General features: G+C 63.3%; 1 protein-coding gene across 2 annotated transcripts; it reads right to left on the bottom strand.

Moving 5' to 3' along the window:
- Positions 1–687: 687 nt before the first annotated feature.
- On the bottom strand, positions 688–20,522 carry PRKCG (protein kinase C gamma). 2 transcript variants are annotated; one of them, XM_044988578.1, is made up of 18 exons: positions 20,290–20,522; positions 17,983–18,014; positions 13,828–13,910; positions 12,187–12,298; positions 11,613–11,744; positions 9,731–9,887; positions 9,181–9,315; positions 8,460–8,547; positions 8,018–8,047; positions 6,630–6,767; positions 5,840–6,013; positions 5,285–5,376; positions 4,790–4,852; positions 4,530–4,668; positions 2,383–2,463; positions 2,110–2,217; positions 1,755–1,895; positions 688–1,270 (listed from the first exon to the last, which is right to left on the bottom strand). In XM_044988578.1, the coding sequence occupies exons 1-18, from the start codon at positions 20,454–20,456 to the stop codon at positions 1,088–1,090; spliced, it is 2,055 nt and encodes a 684-aa protein (XP_044844513.1). In that variant the 5' UTR covers positions 20,457–20,522; the 3' UTR covers positions 688–1,087. The 2 variants fall into 2 exon arrangements, with proteins under 2 accessions (XP_044844513.1, XP_044844514.1); XM_044988579.1 differs by lacking the exon at positions 20,290–20,522 and adding an exon at positions 19,914–19,945.
- Between the last annotated feature and the right edge of the window lie 209 nt (positions 20,523–20,731).

The raw sequence follows: 20,731 nt of genomic DNA, 5'->3' as shown, positions 1-20,731 counted from the left end.
GATACGAGTGGGCTTGTCTCAGGACAACAGCTCCCCTCACTTGGCATCCTCTGATCCTGCAGGAAGGGCTGGAAACCTGGACACCTGGGTTCTCCCGCCAGCTCTGGGAGGGGAGTGGTGTCTAGTGGTTAGAGCAGGGGGCTCTGATTAACAGCCCGCTCCCTACAGCTCTACCCACTAGACCCCACTCCCCTCCCAGAGCCCAGCTAGACCCAGGAGTCCTGGCTCCCAGCCCCCCTGCTCTAACCACTAGTCCCACTCCCCTCCCGGAGCTGGGGAGAGAACCCAGGAGTCCTAGCTCCCTCACCGCTCTCTTCACCTCCTCCAGGTGAGCCCTTGCCCCACACCAAGCCTGAGGCTGGGAGGGGTGGGTGAGAGTGTCTCCTCCAGCCTGGGGCTTGTCTGAGACACCGACCCCTGGGCCCCAGCCCCGGACGGTCGGGGGGCACAGAGGGGGAAGCCGCGGTGGATGGGCCTGTGCGTTACAGCTGTAAATAGAGAGATGTAGCTATACGTACTCCATGCACCAGAGAAGGTTCAAAGCTATTTAGTGCAAGAGGCCCAGCAGGGGGCGCTGGCCCCTGGCAGGCAGGGCTGGCCCCGATGCCCCAGGGCGGTGCTAGGGGGCGCTGGGCTGCAGGGGGCTCTGGCCCCTGGCAGGCAGGGCTGGCCCCGATGCCCCAGGGCGGTGCTAGGGGGCGCTGGGCTGCAGGGGGCTCTGGCCCCTGGCAGGCAGGGCTGGCCCCGATGCCCCAGGGCGGTACTAGGGGGCGCTGGGCTGCAGGGGGCAGCAGGGGGCGCTCTCCCCTGGCCGTCAGGGCCTCCTGAAATCCAGGTCACCGCTGTGTTTAGGTGTGAGATTCTCTTTCACTTCCTGTCCCAAACTTTTTTTTTTTTTATGGTTTTGCTGCATAGCCATGAAATGGGCCGGGCGAGGGGTCCCCGTGTACCCACCCCCCACCCCAGAGGAGGCTGCATTTCTGTGCACACAAGCCGGGGAGGGGGGTCAGACCACGTACAGGGTAGATCGCGGGGGGGGGGGAGTGCTCAGGTTACGGGCAGGTTAAGCCACGGGGGAGCCGACGGGTCAGACCATGGAGATGGGGGAGGTGGGGGGGCGCAGCGAGAGGTGCACGAAGTCGGGGTTGATATAGGTGAAGCCCTGGAATTCGCTCTGGTCCAGCCCCGCCATGACCAGCTGGTCCGGGGGGGTCAGCGCCGGCAGCGCCCGCGTGAAAAACTTGTCGAAGTTCTCGCCGCTCCGGCCGCACTGGGACGGACGGACACGGACAGAGAGACCCAGACAGGGACGGACAGACAGCAAGACAGACGACGTGGAGGGGGAGAAGAGAGAGAAAGAAGAGCTGGGTTATTTCCCTTGGCCCCCACCCCTTCACTGTCGCCCCCCCCCCGGTACGCCAGCCCCACTCCTGCTGGCTCAGACCCTAGTGCCCCCCTGCTTCCCCCCCACAGCACCCCCTCCCCGCGGTCACATGGGGGTGAGGCAGAGCGGCTCCCATGGGGTTCCCCTAATCACAGGCTCTATTGGGACCCCCAATTCCCCATAGGGCCCCACCCCTGCTCTGCGGGGGGTTACAGAGGGTGGCCAGGTGGGGGTGGGGTTCATTGGGGGTGTGAAGAAGGCTGGGTTAGGGGTGGTCACCCTCCAACAGGGGGGTGAAGGGCAGCAGGACCGGGGGGGGTCACTCTCCAGGAGAGGGTTTGGGGAGCAGGATGGGGGGGGTGTCACTCACCGGGCGGGGGGTGAAGGGCGGGGGGATTTCCAGGCGCTCCAGGCTCTCCCAGTCCATCCAGCGGAAAAAGCCGTGCTCCCGGATGTCCTGCTCCCCGGCCGGCCCCGAGCCCAGGCGTTTCAGGGGGTGCTTGGTGAGGAACTGGGGGCGGGGGGGGGGGGGGGGGAGACACGGTGACATCAGCATCACAGAACCCTCGGGCCAGCTGATCTGCCCCTCCCAGCCCCTTGGGGGCTGGCACCCTCCCCCTCACCCCAACTCGCCCCCGCCACGGCTTCACCCCAGCCTGCCCCTCCCCCAGAAACTGGGGGGGGGGTCCAAAGGCCAGGGTGGCGCCCCCCCAGGGGTCACTCACCCCTTTGCAGATGGAGACGGCCTCGCGGGACAGCGACTTCGGGTAGGACACCGTGTGCTCCATGATCGCCTGGAACAGCTCGTCCTCGTCCTCCCCGTCAAAGGGGGGCTGGGGGGAGAGCGGGGGGGTCAGAGCCAGTCCCCCCCCAGTGGAATCTGCTCCCCCCCACCTGCCCCAGGGCACTGAGGCCAGGCTGCCCCCCCATGAGGTACTAGCACCAGGATTCACCCCCCATCCCCCACAGGAACTATGCACCCAGTCCCCCCCAGTTACCTGCCCCGCTAGCATCTCATAGAGCAACACGCCGAAGGACCACCAATCCACCGACTTCCCGTAGGGCTGGTAGGCGATTATCTAGGGCAGGGAAAAAGCAGGGGCAAGTTAGGAGGCTCCTACCCTGTATCACAGGCCCCCAACTCCATGGGGGGTGGGGGGGAGAATTACCTTATGGCAAAGGAAACTCCCCCCCGGCCCCCCCCACAAGCCATGAGCTACAATGTCACACACACACACACACACACACACACATATTTAAAAGGCACACTTCCCCTTCAAGAGTATCCCCCACCCAGCATAGCAAACTGGGATTTGAGGGAGGAGGACATCTGCAATGGGGGGGCGGTGCTAAAGCACAAGAGGCGGGGCCAACCTCACTACAACCCCTCCCATTGGTTTATCCCGCCCCAGCTCCCAACCCTAGGAGGTAACGTACGGAGTAGGTGGGAAGGAGTCACTGCCAGACCAGCCCCCGAAAAAGCAGACACCCACTGTGACACCCTGTACCCCATGTTCACTACTTGCATATGGCTATGTTACATTTTGTACAAAGCATGCCTTGTGAGGCATCATTTGAAAACTCGTAATATGCTGAACATCATTGTCCGGTGATCATGTGTGTACCAACATTGTATATGGAGTTAAGATTTTATGGTATAATTATTACTGAAATGGGTTGTAATGCTGGGTGACACCCACAAGCCAGTTTCTCAGAGACAAAGGCACACCGGCTTCTTGGAGCCATTCCCTGTTTATTCAGACATTCAACAGAAGGCAGGGAAGGTATAAACAGAAGAATGTGCCATTCATATAAAGGACCGATTGCACAGCCCGTATGCCAGGACACTGCCTAACCCCATGACCCAGCACAGGGGGTTGGAGAGTAAGTAGGGAGAACACACAACACACAAACGACCTCCCCTCTTCACCTTACATCTCTCTGCTCATAACGCCAATGAATACCAGCAGGACACTGAACCGAGGGGAGTGGGTCTAACTGAGGGGTAGGCAACCTATGGCACGGCTGCCGAAGGCGGCACGCGAGCTGATTTTCAGGGGCACTCACACTGCCCGAGTCCTGGCCACCGGTCCGGGGGGGCTCTGCATTTTAATTTAATTTTAAATGAAGCTTCTTAAACATTTTAAAAGCCTTATTTTCTTTACATACAACAATAGTTTAGTTCTATACTACAGACTTATAGAAAGAGACCTTCTAAAAATGTTAAAAATGTATGACTAGCACGCAAAACCTTAAAGTAGAGTGAATAACTGAAGATTCGGCCCAGCACTTCTGAAAGGTTGCCGACCCCTGGTCTAACTGGAAGGCTTTGCACAGGGGCGGCAGCAGGTTTTCGGGGGAGAGAAATCCGTTTGCTTCCTAATCTTATTTAGCCGGGTAACGTTTAGGAATGAATTCACAGTTTTCTCTTTTATTTCTTTTGTAACCGATTCTGACTTTCATGCCTTAAACACTGAAAATAATTGATCTTCCTCTAGCTACCACACGTGGGTTATTTTTGTATCGAAGCCGGCGTGCTTCGGCTGAAGCGCTCGGGAAATCTCTCCTCAGGTTAACAAAGGCTGGTGCATATTCACGCCCCTGGTGCATATTCGCGCCCCTGGTGCATACTGGTGCACTGTTTATGGGTGCAGTGCAGGACGCACATGTCTGGGGTGCAAGGCCGGGGCTGGGGAATTGGCGGGTGTCGGCCTGTGTGTACGTCATGCATGGCTGGCACAGCAGTCATGCAGCTCAGCTGGGGGCGACTCCACATCCCAAGGGCTGTGGGTTCTCTCCTGGCTCTGGGAGGGGAGTGGGGTGTGGTGGTTAGAGCAGGGGGCTGGGAGCCAGGACTCCTGGGTTCTCTCCTCGGCTCTGGGAGGGGAGTGGAGGGTAGTGGTCAGAGCAGGGGGGCTGGGAGCCAGGACTCCTGGGTTCTCTCCCCATCTCTGGGAGGGGAGTGGGGGGTAGTGGTTAGAGCAGGGGGGCTGGGAACCAGGACTCCTGGTTTCTCTCCCAGGCTCTGGGAGGGAAGTGGGGTATAGTGGTTAGAGCAGGGGGCTGGGAGCCAGGACTCCTGGGTTCTCTCCCCAGTTCTGGGAAGGGAGTGGGGTATAGTGGTTAGAGCGGGGGGGGCCACTACCTCTGGGGCGATGTAGTCGGGGGTCCCACAGAAGGTCCGGGTGGTCACTCCGGGGAAGATGTTCTCTTTGCACATCCCGAAATCCGTGATCTTAATGTGGCCCTCGACATCCAGCATCACGTTATCCAGCTTCAGATCCCTGTGGGGAGAGACAGGGCTGGGCTCCCACCTCCAGGGGGCGCCGGCTCCCATCCGGCCCCCGGGGCGGGTGGGGAGCAGAGACTGTAGCCAACAACCCAGCAGAGGCAGTTTCCACTCACCGGTAGATGATGCCCTTGTTGTGCAGGAAGAAGAGGCCGATGGCGATCTCTGCTGCGTAGAACCTACAAGCCGGGAGGGGGGACAGAACTATCAAAGGTGACTTGGAAAATCGATTCATCACCTTCAACGTCCCTTCAACGTCTTCGCTGATCCATGGCCACAGAGCGTTTCACGGGGACCCCTCGCCCGGTGCCGGGATGCGACCGCCTCTGGGGTGGGGCGTGAGGGCTGGGTATCCGGGGACCCCTGGCCCAGCACTGAGATGCAGCCCCACTGGGGTAGGCACAGGGGCTGGGTATTCAGAGACCCCTTGCCCGGCGCTGGGACATGGCCCCTCTGGGGTGGGGTGCGGGAGCTGGGTATCTGGGGACCCCAGGCCTGGCACTGGGACACGGCCCCTCGGGGGCAGGGCGGGGTGGGGGCTGGGCATCCGGGGACCCTTCGCCCGGCGCTGGGACGCGGCCCCACTGGGGTAGGGAGGGGGGTGCACGTACATGGCATGAGGCTCCTTGAACTTCCCGACCTGCTGGATGTGGTACATGAGGTCTCCGCCATTGACGTATTCCATCACGAAATAGAGCCGGTCCTGGACGGGGCGGGTGAGACGGGGCCATGGGGGACAGAACAGACCCCCAGGCCCATCTACCCCGGTATCCCGCCCCCTCCCTTCCCCCTGGATCAGCCCCACGGGCCCATCTATCCCGGTATCCCGCCCCCTCCCTTCCCCCTGGATCGGCCCCACGGGCCCATCTACCCCAGTATCCCAGCCTCTCTGGATCAGCCCCACAGGCCCCAGCCAGCCTGGTATCCTGCCTCCTCCCTAGATCAGCCCCACGGGCCCATCTACCCCAGTATCCCCGCCCCACGGGCCCATCTACCCCTGTATCCCAGCCCCATGGGCCCATCTACCCCAGTATCCCAGCCCCATGGGCCCATCTACCCCAGTATCCCAGCCCCATGGGCCCATCTACCCCGGTATCCTGCCCTGCCCCTCTGGATCAGCCCCATGAGCTCATCTACCCCTGTATCCCGCCCCCTCCCGGGGGTACCGTGGTCTGGAAGGTGGAGTGCAGCTGGGTGAGGAAGTGCGGCCGGTCGCTGAGCGCCAGGACCCGCTTCTCCACCATGGTACATTCCACGTCGTCGTCCTGGATGATCACGTCCTTCTTCAGGATCTTGATGGCGTAGAGCTCGTCCGTGCCCCGCCGCTCGGCCAGCATCACCTGTGGGGGCCACCGCCCTGAGCCAGCCAGTCCTGCCCCGGGGCCGGGTGGGAGCCGGCGCCCCTAGAAGGGGACAGGCCCCGCGCCCCATTCCCAGCCCCCCTGAGCCAGCCAGTCCTGCCCCGGGGCCGGGTGGGAGCCGGCGCCCCCTAGAGGGGAGAGGCCCCTGCCCCATTCCCAGCCCCCCTGAGCCAGCCAGTCCTGCCCCGGGGCCGGGTGGGAGCCGGCGCCCCCTAGAGGGGAGAGGCCCCTGGCCCATTCCCAGCCCCCCCGAGCCAGCCAGTCCTGCCCCGGGGCCGGGTGGGAGCCGGCGCCCCCTAGAGGGGAGAGGCCCCTGGCCCATTCCCAGCCCCCCCGAGCCAACCAGTCCTGCCCTGGGGCTGGGTGGGAGCCGGCGCCCCCTAGAGGTGACAGGCCCCGCCCCATTCCATGCGGGACCCCGACTACATCGCCCCGGAGGTAGTGCCCCCCATCCAACCACCAGACCCCGCTCCTCTGCCAGAGCCGGCAAGAGAACCCAGGCATCCGGGCTCCCAGCCCCCACGTCTCTAACCCACCAGCCCCCACTCCCCTCCCAGAGCCGGGGTGAGAACCCAGGCGTCCGGGGCGCCCTCACCTTGCCGAAGCTGCCCTTCCCCAGCACCATGAGGAAGTTGAAGTCGGAGATGTGGAAGCGGCTGGTCCCAAAGAAGCTGCCGTGCTTGGAGTCCGTGGGGCTGGGGGTGGACGAGGGGCCCGGGCCGTGGCGCACCTTCTGTGGGGGGGGGGGCAGAGATGGGGCACGGTGAGCGGCTAGCCCCAGCCTTGGGGGGGGAGGGGGAGCAGGTCGGGGGGGAGGGAAGTGGGGGGGGGCAGAGAGCGCTGGGGGTGGCAGTAGCCACTGGGCCGATGGGGCTTGTGCTCAGGGGCCCTGGAAGCCTGGAGCCCCGACCCCGCTCCGCGGCAGCAGCACCCGGCAGGGGACGTAGCGGCGGGGGGGGGGGCAGAAAGGAGCAGCGCTGCGGGGGTGGGGGGGGAATGGGGCGGAACCATGGGTGGAATAGGGGCGGGGCCCCAGGGAAGGGGCAGAAAGGGGTGGGGCCGTGGGCGGGGCCACCAGCAGAAATGGCAGAATAGGGGCAGGGCCGCAGGTGGAAGGGGCGGGGAGCCCCACCCCCCCGCCCCTTGCTCTGGCTCAGGGCACCAGGACACCTCAATCCACCTCTGCGAGGAGACCTGGAGGGTGGGGGGAGGGGAATGGGGGGGTGGTGATGGGGGAGGGGAAAATGGGGCCCTCATGGGCTCAGGGTCGGGGGTCACCGCGATGGGAACGGGGGCAGGGGTGCTGTGGGGAGGGCTAGTTGTGGGGTTCGGGGTGACAGGACAGTGAGTGAATGGGGCAGGCACAAAGTGGGGGGTCAGGAAGCTGTTGGGGGCCAGGGTGGGGATTGGGGTGCCTGGGGACAGAGTGGGGGGGGGATCACAGTCCAGGGTCTCTCCCCCCGAGGCAGCCCCCCTTGCACAACTGCACCCCACGGGGGGAGCTGCAACCCCCCGAACCTTTCCCTCACCCCTTTACCCACCTCCCCCTCCAACCACAACCCCCCATCTCCCCACGGAGGGGGAGTCACTGGGGTCCCCCCCCAACCCAGAGAGCAGGGATCCCCCAACCTGATCCTGACTCCACCCACCTGGTCACTGCCCCCCCCCAACAACAAGCCCCGCCCCTGGAACCTCAGAGACTGTTTCCAAGCAACAGGAGTTGATTAAAGAAATACTCGGAGGGGGGCCGGGGGGGATTGGGAGCCCCTGGGAGTGCGAGACCAATGAGGCCAGGAGAGTGACACAGAGAACCCAGGAGTCTTGGCTCCCAGCCCCCCCACTCTAACCACTAGACCCCATGTCCCACTGAGGTTGGCTTGTGGCTCTTTGCTTCCCTCTGCTGGAGAGAGGGGGAACAGCCACCCAGAGCATCGCCCGCCTGGCCAGCCCCCCGCCCCACACACCCCGAGCCCCAGGCGTTACCTGGTACAGCTCCAGGGGGTAGTTGCAGGCCTGCAAGAGAGAGGGGGAGAGGGTCAGTGGCCGAACGCCGCGTCCCCCAGCCCAGGAGGCCCCACAGCTGCGGGGGACAGGGAGGGAGGGGGGCTGGACCGGGAATCTGTCCCCGGGCACCAGGGTTCATGCCCCGACTCCACAGTCCTCTGGGCTTTGGGGGGTTATGTCACAGCTGAAAGATGGGGTCCCGTGGTACAGCTCCCCACCCTGCTCCCTGCAGCCCAGCGCCCCCTAGTGCTGTGCTGGGGCAATGGGGCCAGCGCTGACGGCCAGGGCAGCGCCCCCTGCTGAGCTCCCCCTGCTCCCTGCAGCACGTGGGAGTTTCTCTGTCTGCTGTCCAGTAACTGCACTGGCCCGGCCCTGCTTAGCCAGCGGGGCAGGAACAGGAGAGCTTTGGGAGAGGGGTTACCTCAAATTTCTGCAGCAGCCCACAATTTTCGGCATCAGCCACGGGGACATTGTAATACTCCCCCTCCTCCTGGTTGAGTAACTTGTACCTGAGACAGGGACAGAGACAGGCACAACACCGGGGGGGGGGGGAAAGAAAGAAAGAAAGAAAAAGAAAAAGGAGGGTGCAAAGAAAAAAGTGAACGTGCAAAGAAAGGAGTGTGAAGAAAAAGTGAAAGGAAAGGAAAGAAAAAGTGAAAGTGTGCAAAGAGACGAGTGCGAAGAAAAAGTGAAAGTATGCAAAGAAAGTGAAAGAGCGCAAAGAAAGAAAAAGTGAAGGGGTGCAAAGAAAGTGAAAGTGAGAAGAAAAAAGTCAACGTGAAAAGAAAGAGTGTGCAAAGCGAAAGTATGCAAAGAAAGAAAAAGTGAAGGGGTGCAAAGAAAAACAACAGCAAACACGTGCAAGGAAAGAAAGACAGAGTGCACGTGTGCAAAGGAGACGTGGGACAGTGCAAAGGAAACGAAAGCCGCGAGTGCAGAGGGGACGCAGGTGGAAAGGCGAGCGGCGCGAGAACCGCACGGGGAGGGAGCACGGGGACGCGGCAGCGCCGAGGCAGCCGGGCACAGCCAAATACCCAAACAGACAGAACGGTGGAGAGAGAGAGCGAGAGTGAGCCGTGGGCCTGGCTTCCCGCCTCCCCTGCACGCCCCCCCTCCCGGGCGCAGCCCCCCCCCACGCTTACCATCCATCCGCGTGTCCCTTGAGCAGCTCCGACACGCCGAAGGACATGGCTCCCATGAAGTCATTGCGTGAGGTGCGGTCCCAGTCCCACACCTCGATGGACAGCCGCCGCTCCACGTCTCCCGGCCTCAGCGTGCTGGGGAGTGCGGGGGGGTCAAGGGGAGGGGGATTAAACCACCAACCCAGCCGCCTGCCCCTTTAAGTGGGGGGTGGGGGTGAATGTTTGCCCTCTGGACAAGAAGTGTGGATAAAAGCCCTACTACTGCTGCTGCCAGGGCAGGGGGGAAATCTCCAGGAGTGGACCGGACTGCGTTGGAGGGGCTGCAAAATCCTGGTTTAATTTTGCGGGGGGAGGAGGGATTGTGGCTGACAGGGGGGGGGGGCTACTGTCCCCCCAACCCCAGAAGAGGAGGGGGGCATTCTGGGTATATAGGGAGAGTACTTGGGGGGGAGGTTAGGATACAGACACCCGTGGGAGCTGTAGGACCCCCATATCTCCAGTCCAGGCACGTACCCACGCCCACCTGCCCGCCCGCGCCCGAGGCACTCACAATAGGAAGGTCTCGTTCCACACGGGGTTCAGAGTGGATTTCACAGTCCGGGTTTTCTGCTTGCTCACGTTCTTGGGGTCCGGAATGAGTTTCAGCTTCACGTAAGGGTCCGACAGCCCGTTGGGGTCCATGGGGATGAGGTTCCGGGCCTCACCCACTGGGGGGGAGGGTCCACAGATCAGCACGTGGCCCTGAGAGCTCAGTCTGACCCCCTTCTAGGAGCGGGGGCTGGGAGCCCGGTCTCCTGGGTTCCATCCCCAGGCCAGCAAGGGGAGTAGGGTCTTGTGGTTAGTGCAGGGGTGGACTAGGACCCAGGACTCCTGGGTTCTCTGCCTGGCTCTGGGAGGGGAGTGGAGTCTAGTGGACAGAGCAGGGGGGGCTGGGCGCCAGGACTCCTGGGTTCTCTCCCCACTGCTGAGTGTGGTGTGTTGATCACAGACGACGTGTACGTGCTGTGGTGTCCCGTGCCCTCCCGCCCACACCCTGGCCCAGGGGGAGCAGGACCGTGGCGGAGGGCTGCGTGCAGGGAGCTGCGGAGGAATCCCCGTTATGTAAGCATGGCTGGATGGGTTTCTTTCCACCTCTTACATGCTCCAGCTGGGAGCGCGAGAATGCGAGGGAGGGTGTGACGGGGAGTGGGGGAGAGTGCTGAGCTGCAGAGCCGGGAATAGAACCCAGGAGTCCTGGCTCCCAGCCCCCTCCAACTAGCCCCTGCTCCCCTCCCACAGCGAGGGAGAGAACCCAGGAGTCCTGGCTCCCGGCCCCCACTGCTCTAACCACTAACCCCCGCTCCCCTCCCACAGCCAGGGAGAGAACCCAGGCGTCCTGGCTCCCAGCCCCTCCCGATCCAACCCCCCAGACTTAGGCTGAGAGCACCTGGCAGCACAGCGCCCCCTGGGGCCGCCAGGAGAGAGCCCCCTACTGAGCAAATCCCCGCCCCACTCCCGGCCACCCATTGCACAGCGAAATCCAAGTCACCACTAGGTGGCAACGCTAGCCACTACACCAGGGATAGACGGGGATGGGGTGTGGGGGGGCGGGGGATGGGCAGAGAGATGCGGGGGGGGGATCAGAGAGACAGACAGACAGATGCGGGGGGAGGGGTCGTAAAGACAGACAGACGCTGGGGGCGGGGGTTGGTGGGACAGACAGACAGACAGACGCTGGGGGCGGGGGTTGGAGGGACAGACAGACAGACGCTGGGGGCGGGGGTTGGAGGGACAGACAGACAGACAGACGCTGGGGGCGGGGGTTGGAGGGACAGACAGACAGACAGACGCTGGGGGCGGGGGTTGGAGGGACAGACAGACAGACAGACGCCGGGGGTGCCAGCCCTGCTGTGCTGCGGCTGACAAGCTCCCTCTGGCTGGCGGCCGACGGAGGCTCTGAACCCCACACAGGCGCTCGGGTTGCCTTAAACTTTGCTGTGTTTGGGGGGGGCAGGAGGGGTAACTCAGGGTGATCAGAGCTGGGGCTCCCAGGACGCAGCCCCCACCCCCACCCACACACTCCACCCCTCTCCCAAGCCGATCCTCAGGGCCCCAATCCCAGCGCCCACTTTGCCCGCACGGCATGGCAGCCCCTCGCCATCCCCCACAGCAAGCGCCCGGCCCCTGAGGGTCTCCGTGGGGAGACCCGGTGGTGGCCGAAGCCGAGGCCTGTGGGGAACGGACAGCTCTGGGGGCAGCTGCCAGGAGAAACCCCCTCCGGCGGCGTAGGTAGCGTCTACACCATGGCAGGGCCCAAGCTGCAGCCAGGCGCCGTCGGTTCGAGTCCGACTCTCGGCCGAACTCGACGGAGATCTGCCCCGGGCGGGCCCGGCGGCCCGGACGTCACCTGCGGCGAGCCGGAAACTCCAAACCCGCCCGGCCGGCCCCCGTACCGAAGACGCGGATCTCCTCCCCGCCGAGCGTCTCGATGCGGAGCTGCAGGCGGCCGCGGCGCTCCGTGTGATCCACCCCACACAGGCTGGGCACGCTCTGCACACAGCGCTTGTGCACGTTCATCTCGCAGCCTGCGGGGGGCGCCAGAGAGTGAGGGGGGGAGAAGGGGATCTCACCCCTAGGCCACACATCCCCCCCACAGCCCTAACACCAGGGTTCGCACCGCATCCCACTCGCCTCTGGGCCTCATTCCCGCCCACCCCACCCCACCCCCAGGCCGTACCCCTCCCCCACATCTCGGTCCCTCCCACCCACCCCCACGTCTTGCCCCTCCCCCTGCAACACCCCCCCACCGCACATATCGCTCCCCCGCCCCCCGCCATCCCCAGGCCTTGCTCCCAGGTCTCCCCTGCACCTCCGACCTCACTCCTAAGTCTTGCTCCCAACCCACCACAGCACCCAGGGCCTTGCTCCCACCCCCTCCCTGTTCACCCCTGCCCCTCCCCATCCCCCCCACCTTGCTCCCGCCCCCCTGCCCACCCTCCCATCCGCCCCCTCGCCCCCGCCACTCACAGGAGCACTTCATGCCCTGGTGCACCAGCCCGTAGAGCAGGGAGCCGCAGTGGTCGCAGAAGGTTGGGCTGCTGTAGCTGTGAATCTTGAACTTGTGCTTGTTCCGGGGGTCCTGGCCAGGGAGCAGACAGATCAGAGCCTCCCCCCCCCAGTACGCAGGCGAGGGGGGTGCGAGCACACGGTCTGTGCAGGCACCGAGTGTGAGTTTGCACGGGGGGCGTGCAAGGCTAGCCGCACAGACCAGAGGTGCAAGCGGGAGGATGAACGTTCTCACCCAAGGGAATGTCTGAGTGTGCTCACGGGAGCTGGCACAGGGCACGGGCCTGCCTGTGCCAAGGATGGCGTGTGTCGAAGTGTGCAGACATGGGCTAGCACGGGGCATGCGTGAGCTTGCACAGAAGGCTTGCATTTGTATGTGTGTGCAAAGGGTGTCAACATGAGCTTGTACAGGGAATTGCACGTGTGAGTGTGCAAATGTGAGCTCATATGGGGTGTGGGTGTGCATGTGCAAAGGATGGAGCACACACAAGTGTGTGTCAGCATCCCCGAGTGTGCACATCTTGCACTGATGCATGCACAAGCATCTAGATGTGCACAGGTGAGCTTGAATAGGGTATACATGTGTGTGCGTGAGTGTGTGAGTGGAGGGTGTGCATTTGTGTGACTGTGCAAGGGATGTAAGCATGAGTTTGCACAAGGAATAGCACAAGTGTGCGCAGCGTGCAAATGTGAGCTTGTATGGGGAGTGGGCATGCATGTGCAGACGGCAGAGTGTGCATATGTGTATCTAAGCATGCATATGGGAGCTTGCACAAAGGAATCCACAAGCTTATCTGTGTGTGTGCAAATGTGAGTTTCCCCAGAGAGGGTGCAAGTGTGCAGGTGTGTGCAAGGGGTATGAATGTGAGCTTGCCCAGGGAATTGCACGAGCACTTGTGTGTGCACACAGAGGTGAGCCAGCGTGCGCTGAGCGTGCAAGGGGGAAGGTGAGCTGGCAGCGGGCCTTGCACAGGTGCCCAAGGGGGAGTTGCACACAGGGGGCATGTGTGTGTGCAAGGAAGGAGTATGAAGGGGTGTGTGTGCAAGGAAGGAGTATGAAGGGGTGTGTGTGCAAGGAAGGGATGTGACTGCTAACGACATTCCCGCTTCCTTTCTCTCCCGCTCTCTTCTCCTCTTCCACCTCCCTTCCTCCTTGCCCCTTTCCAGGCCAAGGACACAGAATCTGGGCCGTGTCTGTGTTTTCCACCGTGCTCCGCCCCCCACTCGGGCAGTAAAAATAGCCGGTGAAATTGGGACGCTCACCTGGGGGGTGGGGGTGGAGCTGCCTCCTTCCCCACCAAAGGATTTCCTCCAAAGCCAGGGACAGAACCCAGGTCTCCTGGCTCCCAGCCCGCCCAGCCTCACTCTAACCACTAGACCCCACCCGCCTCTCAGAGCTGGGGAGAGAACCCAGGAGTCCTGGCTCCCTGCCCCCCCCCACATCCCCGCTCTAACCACTAGACCCCACCCCCCTCAGAGCTGGGGAGAGAACCCAGGAGTCCTGGCTCCCTCCCCCCCCCATCCCTGCTCTAACCACTAGACCCCACCCCCCTCAGAGCTGGGGAGAGAACCCAGGCATCCTGGCAACCATCTGTCACTCACATCTGTCTGGGGTCCTTTCCCGGCTCCCGGGCATTCGAAGGTGACAAATTCATGGCACCGTTTGTGTACAACGAAGCTGCAGACTTGGTGGGGGGGGGTGAATGGGGGGGGCAGAGAGAAGGGGGGGGCAAATACAGCCATTAGCAGAGCAAGTTCAGGACAGTGCTGTGACCCCCCACCCCCACCCACACCCCATTCAGACCCCTCCCAGAGCCCAGATTTAGGGCAGGGAAATCCTGGATCAACGGACCCCTAGATTCGTAAGTTTATAGCACCTCCTCTCTGCTGTGGGGGGCAGGCCCCCCGCCAACCCTGGGACAGCCAGCACCAGAGGGACAGGCCAGCTGAGGGAGTAGGGGACGGTTCGGGGGTAGGGGTGCATTTGGGGGGGGGGGAGGCTCGGCATGTGGGGGAAGGTTTGGGGGGCAGGGCTGAGGTTGGGGGGGAAGGTTCAGTGGGGTGGGGAGTACGTTTGGGAGGGATGTTTCGGGGGGTTGAGGAGAAGATTCAGGGGTTTGGAGCAAAGGTTCGGGGGAGTTTTGGGGGCCAGGTCGGGGGAGTCGGGGGAGTTGGGGGAGTCAGGGGGACAGGTCAGGGAATTGGGGTGATTGGGGGGGAAGGATCAGGAAGAGCCTCTGGGATGAGTCGAGGGTGGGTCGGGGAGTCAAGGGAAGCCTCAGGGAGGGGATAAGTCAGGGGAGTCAGGGGGACAAGTAAGGGGAAGGCTCAAGGACGACTTGGGGGGAGTCGGGGGGATGGGTCAGGGGACCAGTTGGGGGAGTCAGGGGGATGGGTCGGGGGAGTTGTGGGGACAGGCTGGGGGAGTCAGGGGAAGTTGAGGGGACGGGTCGGGGGGGAGTTGGGGGGACTAGTTGGAGGAGTTGTGGGGATGGGTCGGGGGAGTCAGGGGGACAGGTCAGGGGAGTTGGGGGACGGGTCGGGGGGACGGGTCGGGCGAAGGCTCAGGGACGAGTCGGGGGGACTAGTTGGGGGAGTTGTGGGGGAGTTGAGGGGACAGATCGGGGCAGTTGTGGTGACGGGTCAGGGGAATCGGGGGGGATGGGTCGGGGGGGGACTAGTTGGGGGAGTTGTGGGGACAGGTCAGGGGGAGTTGAGGGAGGACTAGTTGGAAGAGTTGTGGGGATGGGTCGGGGGACGGGTCGGGGGGGTTGAGGGGACGGGTCGGGGGGACAGGTCGGGGGAAGGCTCAGGGACGAGTCGGGGGGAGTTGGGGGGAGTTGTGGGGACTAGTTGGGGAGTTGTGGGGACGGGTCGGGGGAATCGGGGGGGACAGGTCGGGGGAAGGCTCAGGGACGAGTGGGGGGCGGCTTGGGGGGGGCAGAGGACAGCTTGGGGGGGTCGTTTCTCTCCCTTCCCCCTCTAACAGCATCTTAAGGCTCCGAGGAGCGAGCCGGGGAGATTTGGAAGACGGGTCTCCATGGAAACAGGCAGGAGCAGAAACCACAAGTGCCAGGAGCTGGGGGGGCGGCAGATTGGACTTGGGGGGGAGTGGGGGGGGGCTTGACTCTTCCTGCATCCTCGGAGCCCTCCAGCCCCCCCATGCCACACGGGCTGCTCCCACCACTAGACCCGAGCCAAGGACAGAACCAAGGAGTCCTGGCCCCTACCCTCAGTCAACTTTTCTGCCCTAGGTGGGGGGCGATGGGGGCCCCCAGGGATCTGGGCTGGGACGAAGCAAACTCATTACCTATGGCGGGGGGGTGGATGCAATGAACAATCCCCCGTTTGGGACGTGCCTGATGGTTCCCATGGCAACGGCTCCCCCACATCGCCTCCCCCTGGCCAGCTGCACCAAGAAGTGCAGGAAGGGGGGTGGGTGTCTGGGAACCTGCTGCATCCCACCGCTGCCACCAGCCGCCCCGGCTCTGCCTGTCTCCCAGGGGGCCGAGGCTCCAGGAGGGACCCCTGCTCGCCCCGCAGCCCTGAGCTCCCCCTGCCCAGGGTCCATCCAGAGCCCTGTTGCTCACACTCCCACCCCACATAGCCACATGCACGAGCCATACCCTAGGGCAAATACATGCCCCGCACCGTTCTCCCCTCCACACGCCCCGTGTGCACACTCCCCCCAATCACAACCCACCTTGACAGTGCCTCCTGCACACCCACCCCTGCACACACCCCTGAAATGCTCCACACCCCGGGGCCATCGCCGTGCATGCCCAGCTACGCTTGTGCAAATGCACCCCTGCCTCGTGCACACCCTCCCACCGCACTGCTGCACTAATACAAAGGGTCTGCATGCACACCTCAATCCACACACAGGCCAATGCACACAAACATGCACACACTTGTGCAAATGCAGACACCACACATTTGTGCAAAGGCATGCACTTGTGCACATGCACATTTTCACCTGCATACTCTTGTGCATATGTGCAAATGTGCATGCTTGTGCAACCCCTGCACATGTGCAAATTCACGCACTAGTGCACACTCCCTGCATCCTTGTGCAAATGAATACACTCGTACAGATACACACTCATGCAAATGCACACCCATTCACACCCCCAGCTGCCAATCCCACAGATCTGCGCCCACCAGCTCTACCTCGCTGCACCAACACACATATGTGCAAAAGTCAGCACACTCGTGCTCACCGCCAACATGTTTAGCCAGTTGTGCCAACAGCCTCCACATGCACCCATGCCCACCGGTGTGTAAAGGCACCCGCCACCTAGCCTCCAGCCACACACTTGTGCAAGGGTGTCTGTCACACATACCCCCACGTGCCATCTCGGCACCTGCACACCTATCCCCACACCCTGACACACTTGTACACAGTCCCGGCAGCTTGACACTAACACCCCACTTGCTCTTGCACACCTGGCCCCCAAATACATCCACCACCACAGCCTTCCCCCCATCACCACGCACAACCCGTCACGCCCCCTCAACCCACCTCGTGTGCACATATCCCCACCCACTGTCACACACCCCTCCACCCACTCCCATGGGCACACCCCCATCCACCCGTCACCCCCCCTCCACCCACCCCCATGTGCATGTGTCCCCCATCATGGCCCCCTCCACACACACCCCAGTGAGGACACTCTAAGAACCACCCCCCCACCACCACTTAACACTCAGATCCCCCCACCACCACACTGGGCCTCACGTTGCCAGCTGGGGGAGGGGCAGAGTCCCCTAGAAACTGTGCCTTCACCTGCTCTAGGTAGGAACCCCCCCCCCCCAGCTGTACATCGCTTGGCAACCGCTCCCCCAGTTCATCACCGGCCAATCAACCGCAGAGCCACACCCCCATTCGGAGCATATGGGGATTTCCTCATTATCCCCCCCCCCACCCACACACACACTCCTACCTACAGAAGAGGGGAGGCAGGAAGAAATCTCCCCACCCCATCCAGAACCCCCAGATCCCCTACACAGCCACCCGGCTAGCCCCACAGGCCTCCTACCCCACACGAAGCCCCCCCCCCGATACCCCATAACCCCCACAGAACTCCCCTAAACACAAAACCCCCAGATCCTCCACTCCCAGCCCCCACAAATACACACTCTCCTCTCAGAGCCAGGCAGAGAACCCAGGAGTCCTGGCTCCCAGCCACTCCTCTGCTCTAACCCAGCAAAGCTGGTGCCAAAGCCACCCCCCATCCCTGGCTCAGGGACTCTGACCTCCTGGCCAGACACCCAAGGGCAAAACAACCCCACGTCACTGGAGAGAACCCAGGAGTCCTGGCTCCCCTGCTCTAACCGCTAGACCCTGCTCCCCTCCCAGAGCCAGGGCGAGAACCCAGGAGTCCTGACCCCCAGGTGTCAAAGAAGCTTAAAGAATAAAGCATTGAGCATTTAAAAGGTCACCCGGTATTAGCTATTTTGGGGCTTTTTATAAACAGAAACATGGAATTTTCCAGCCAGTCCCCAAAATAGCCGGAGTCAAGAAATCCAGTTCAGAGCCTAGAGAGCCATAGGCTCTGTGCTGGGAACGGGCTGCAATGTCCCCCCCATCCAACATGCAACCACATCTGGGGTGCGGCGCGGGGGCTGGTTATACCATCACCAGTAACCAGAAGAGAGGACTCCAAGGCTGAGAGTGGGAGTGACTGTCTCCCCCCCCCCAGCATGGCTCTCAGTGGGGGGGGGGGGCACTGACCCTGCAGGGTGGGGGTCTCTTACCTAGACACTGCAGTCCCTGCTTCCCGATCCCCCTGAAAGCAAGAGAGCAACACAATGTTACTTTGGGGCTCACACTCCGCTCACCCCAATACACATAGTTAACATGTGCCTCACTCCTCCCCTCCCCCAACATCTGCTATGCCTCAAAGTAGGAGGCTGGGAGCCAGGACTCCTGGGTTCTCTCCCTGGCTCTGGGAGGGGAGTGAGGTCTGGTGGTTAGAGCAGGATGGGGGCTGGGAGCCAGGACTCCTGGGTTCTGTCCCCAGCTCTGAACCAACCAGTCCCTCCAGACAGGCTAAGACTAAAGGAAGGGTGGCAGCAGCAGACCCATGGGGAGGGGGATGGAGTTGGGGGATACTGGGGGGGGGTCTCACCAGATGAAGTCAGTGCCGTGGCTGCAGAAGGTCGTCTGGGGGGGTGCTGGGGGCAATATGGGGTGCTGGGGGGTTCTGGGAGGTGCTGGGGGTGCTGGGCATGTGTGGGGCACTAGGGGCTCTGGGAGATGCTGGGGGGGTGCTAGGGAGGTCTCACCAGATGAAGCTGGTGCAGTGGCAGCAGAACGTGGGCTGGGGGATACTGAGGGCACTAAGGGGCTCTAGGGGGTGTGGGGGGGCACTGGGTGATACTGGGGGTGCTAGGGGGCCTCTGGGAGGAGCTGGGGGGGGTTTCACCAGATGAAGTCGGTGCAGTGGCTGCAGAACGTGGGCTGGGGGGACACTAGGGGGGCACTAGTAGGTGATGGGGGGTGCTAGGGGGGGGTCTCACCAGATGAAGTCCATGCAGTGGCTGCAGAACGTGGGCTGGGGGCACTAGGGGGCCAGGCAGCACTGGGAGGAGTGCTAGGGGGCACTCAGAGGTGCTGGGGGTACTAGGGGGCACTAGGAGGTTCCTGGGGGGCGCTAGGTGTCTCTAGGAGGTGCTGAGGGTGCTCTGGGAGATGCTGGGGGGTCTCACCAGATGAAGTCGGTGCAGTGGCTGCAGAACGTGGGCTGGGGGGGCACTAGGAGGTGCTGGGGGCACAAGGGAGCTCTAGGGGGTTCCTGGGGGCGCTAGAGAGCTCGTGGTGGTACGGGGGGCACTAGGAGGTTCCGGGAGGCATTAGGAGGCTTGGGGCAGTACTGGGGGGGCTCTGGGAGATGCTGGAGGGTGCTGGGGAGGCGCTAGGGGGGGTCTCACCAGATGAAGTTGGTGCAGTGGCTGCAGAACGTGGGCTGGGGGGGCGCTAGGGGGCACTAGGCGGTGCTGGGGGGGGCGCTAGGGGGGGTCTCACCAGATGAAGTTGGTGCAGTGGCTGCAGAACGTGGGCTGGGGGGGCGCTAGGGGGGCACTAGTAGGTGATGGGGGGCGCTGGGGGGGTCTCACCAGATGAAGTCCGTGCAGTGGCTGCAGAACGTGGGCTGGGGGGGCGCTAGGGGGCACTAGGCGGTGCTGGGGGGGGCGCTGGGAGATGCGCTAGGGAGGGTCTCACCAGATGAAGTCGGTGCAGTGGCCGCAGAACGTGGGCTGGGGGGGCGCTAGGGGGCTCTAGGAGGAGCTGGGGGGGCACTAGGGGGGTCTCACCAGATGAAGTCCGTGCAGTGGCTGCAGAACGTGGGCAGGGGGGGCGCTAGGGGGGCACTAGGAGGTGCCGGGGGGGCGCTGGGGGGGTCTCACCAGATGAAGTTGGTGCAGTGGCTGCAGAACGTGGGCTGGGGGGACGCTAGGGGGGCACTAGTAGGTGCTGGGGGGCGCTAGGGGGGGTCTCACCAGATGAAGTCCGTGCAGTGGCTGCAGAACGTGGGCTGGGGGGGGCGCTAGGGGGGCACTAGGCGGTGCTGGGGGGGCGCTAGGGGGGGTCTCACCAGATGAAGTCCGTGCAGTGGCTGCAGAACGTGGGCTGGGGGGCGCGAGGGGGCACTAGTAGGTGATGGGGGGCGCTGGGGGGGTCTCACCAGATGAAGTCCGTGCAGTGGCTGCAAAACGTGGGCTGGGGGGGCGCGAGGGGGGCACTAGTAGGAGATGGGGGGGCGCTAGGGGGGGTCTCACCAGATGAAGTCCGTGCAGTGGCTGCAGAACGTGGGCTGGGTGGACGCTAGGGGGGCACTAGGAGGCGATGGGGGGGCGCTAGGGGGGGTCTCACCAGATGAAGTCCGTGCAGTGGCTGCAGAACGTGGGCTGGGTGGACGCTAGGGGGGCACTAGGAGGCGATGGGGGGGCGCTAGGGGGGGTCTCACCAGATGAAGTCCGTGCAGTGGCTGCAGAACGTGGGCTGGGTGGACGCTAGGGGGGCACTAGGAGGCGATGGGGGGGCGCTAGGGGGGGTCTCACCAGATGAAGTCCGTGCAGTGGCTGCAGAACGTGGGCTGCTTGAAGAATCGCGCCGTGAATTTGTGGCTCTTGACCTCGTGGATCAGCTTCTGGCGCAGCGCCCCCTTGCGGCAGAAGAGCGGCTTGGTCAGGCACTCCAGCTCGGTGGGCGAGGTGACCAGCGCCATGGCCCCACCTGGGCCCCCCAGCCCCGGGCGGGGGGGAGAAAGACAGAAGGAGGAAGGGGCGATGGAGGGATGCACAGAACAGAGAGGGGAGGGGAGAAGGCGGGGGGGACGGAGGGAGAGGAGAGATGGAGAGAAGAGGAGGCAGAGGATGGAGGGAGGGAGGGAGAGAGAGAAGGGGAGGAGGCAGGGGACGGAGGGATGGAAGGAGAGAAGGAAGGGATGAGAGAAGGAGGGATGAGAACAGGGTGGATAGAAGAGGAGGCAGGGGATGGAGG

This window comes from Mauremys mutica, chromosome 15 (genome assembly GCF_020497125.1).
Source record: "Mauremys mutica isolate MM-2020 ecotype Southern chromosome 15, ASM2049712v1, whole genome shotgun sequence".
Lineage (NCBI taxonomy): Eukaryota > Metazoa > Chordata > Testudines > Geoemydidae > Mauremys > Mauremys mutica.
Note: the sequence above shows the minus strand (reverse complement) of the source record. Positions and strands in the feature narration are given on the sequence as shown.

What these genes read in the sequence shown, in the direction of transcription:
- PRKCG (XM_044988578.1), bottom strand. Translation starts at nt 20,456, where the DNA reads ATGGCGCTGGTCACCTCGCCCACCGAGCTGGAGTGCCTGACCAAGCCG. An exon ending in GCAGGGACTGCAGTGTCTAG is followed by an intron (nt 13,911 to 17,982) that starts GTAAGAGACCCC and finishes CCCCCCACCAAG; the next exon opens with TCTGCAGCTTCGTTGTACAC. An exon ending in GGAAGGGCAGCTTCGGCAAG is followed by an intron (nt 6,014 to 6,629) that starts GTGAGGGCGCCC and finishes TGGCCCCCACAG; the next exon opens with GTGATGCTGGCCGAGCGGCG.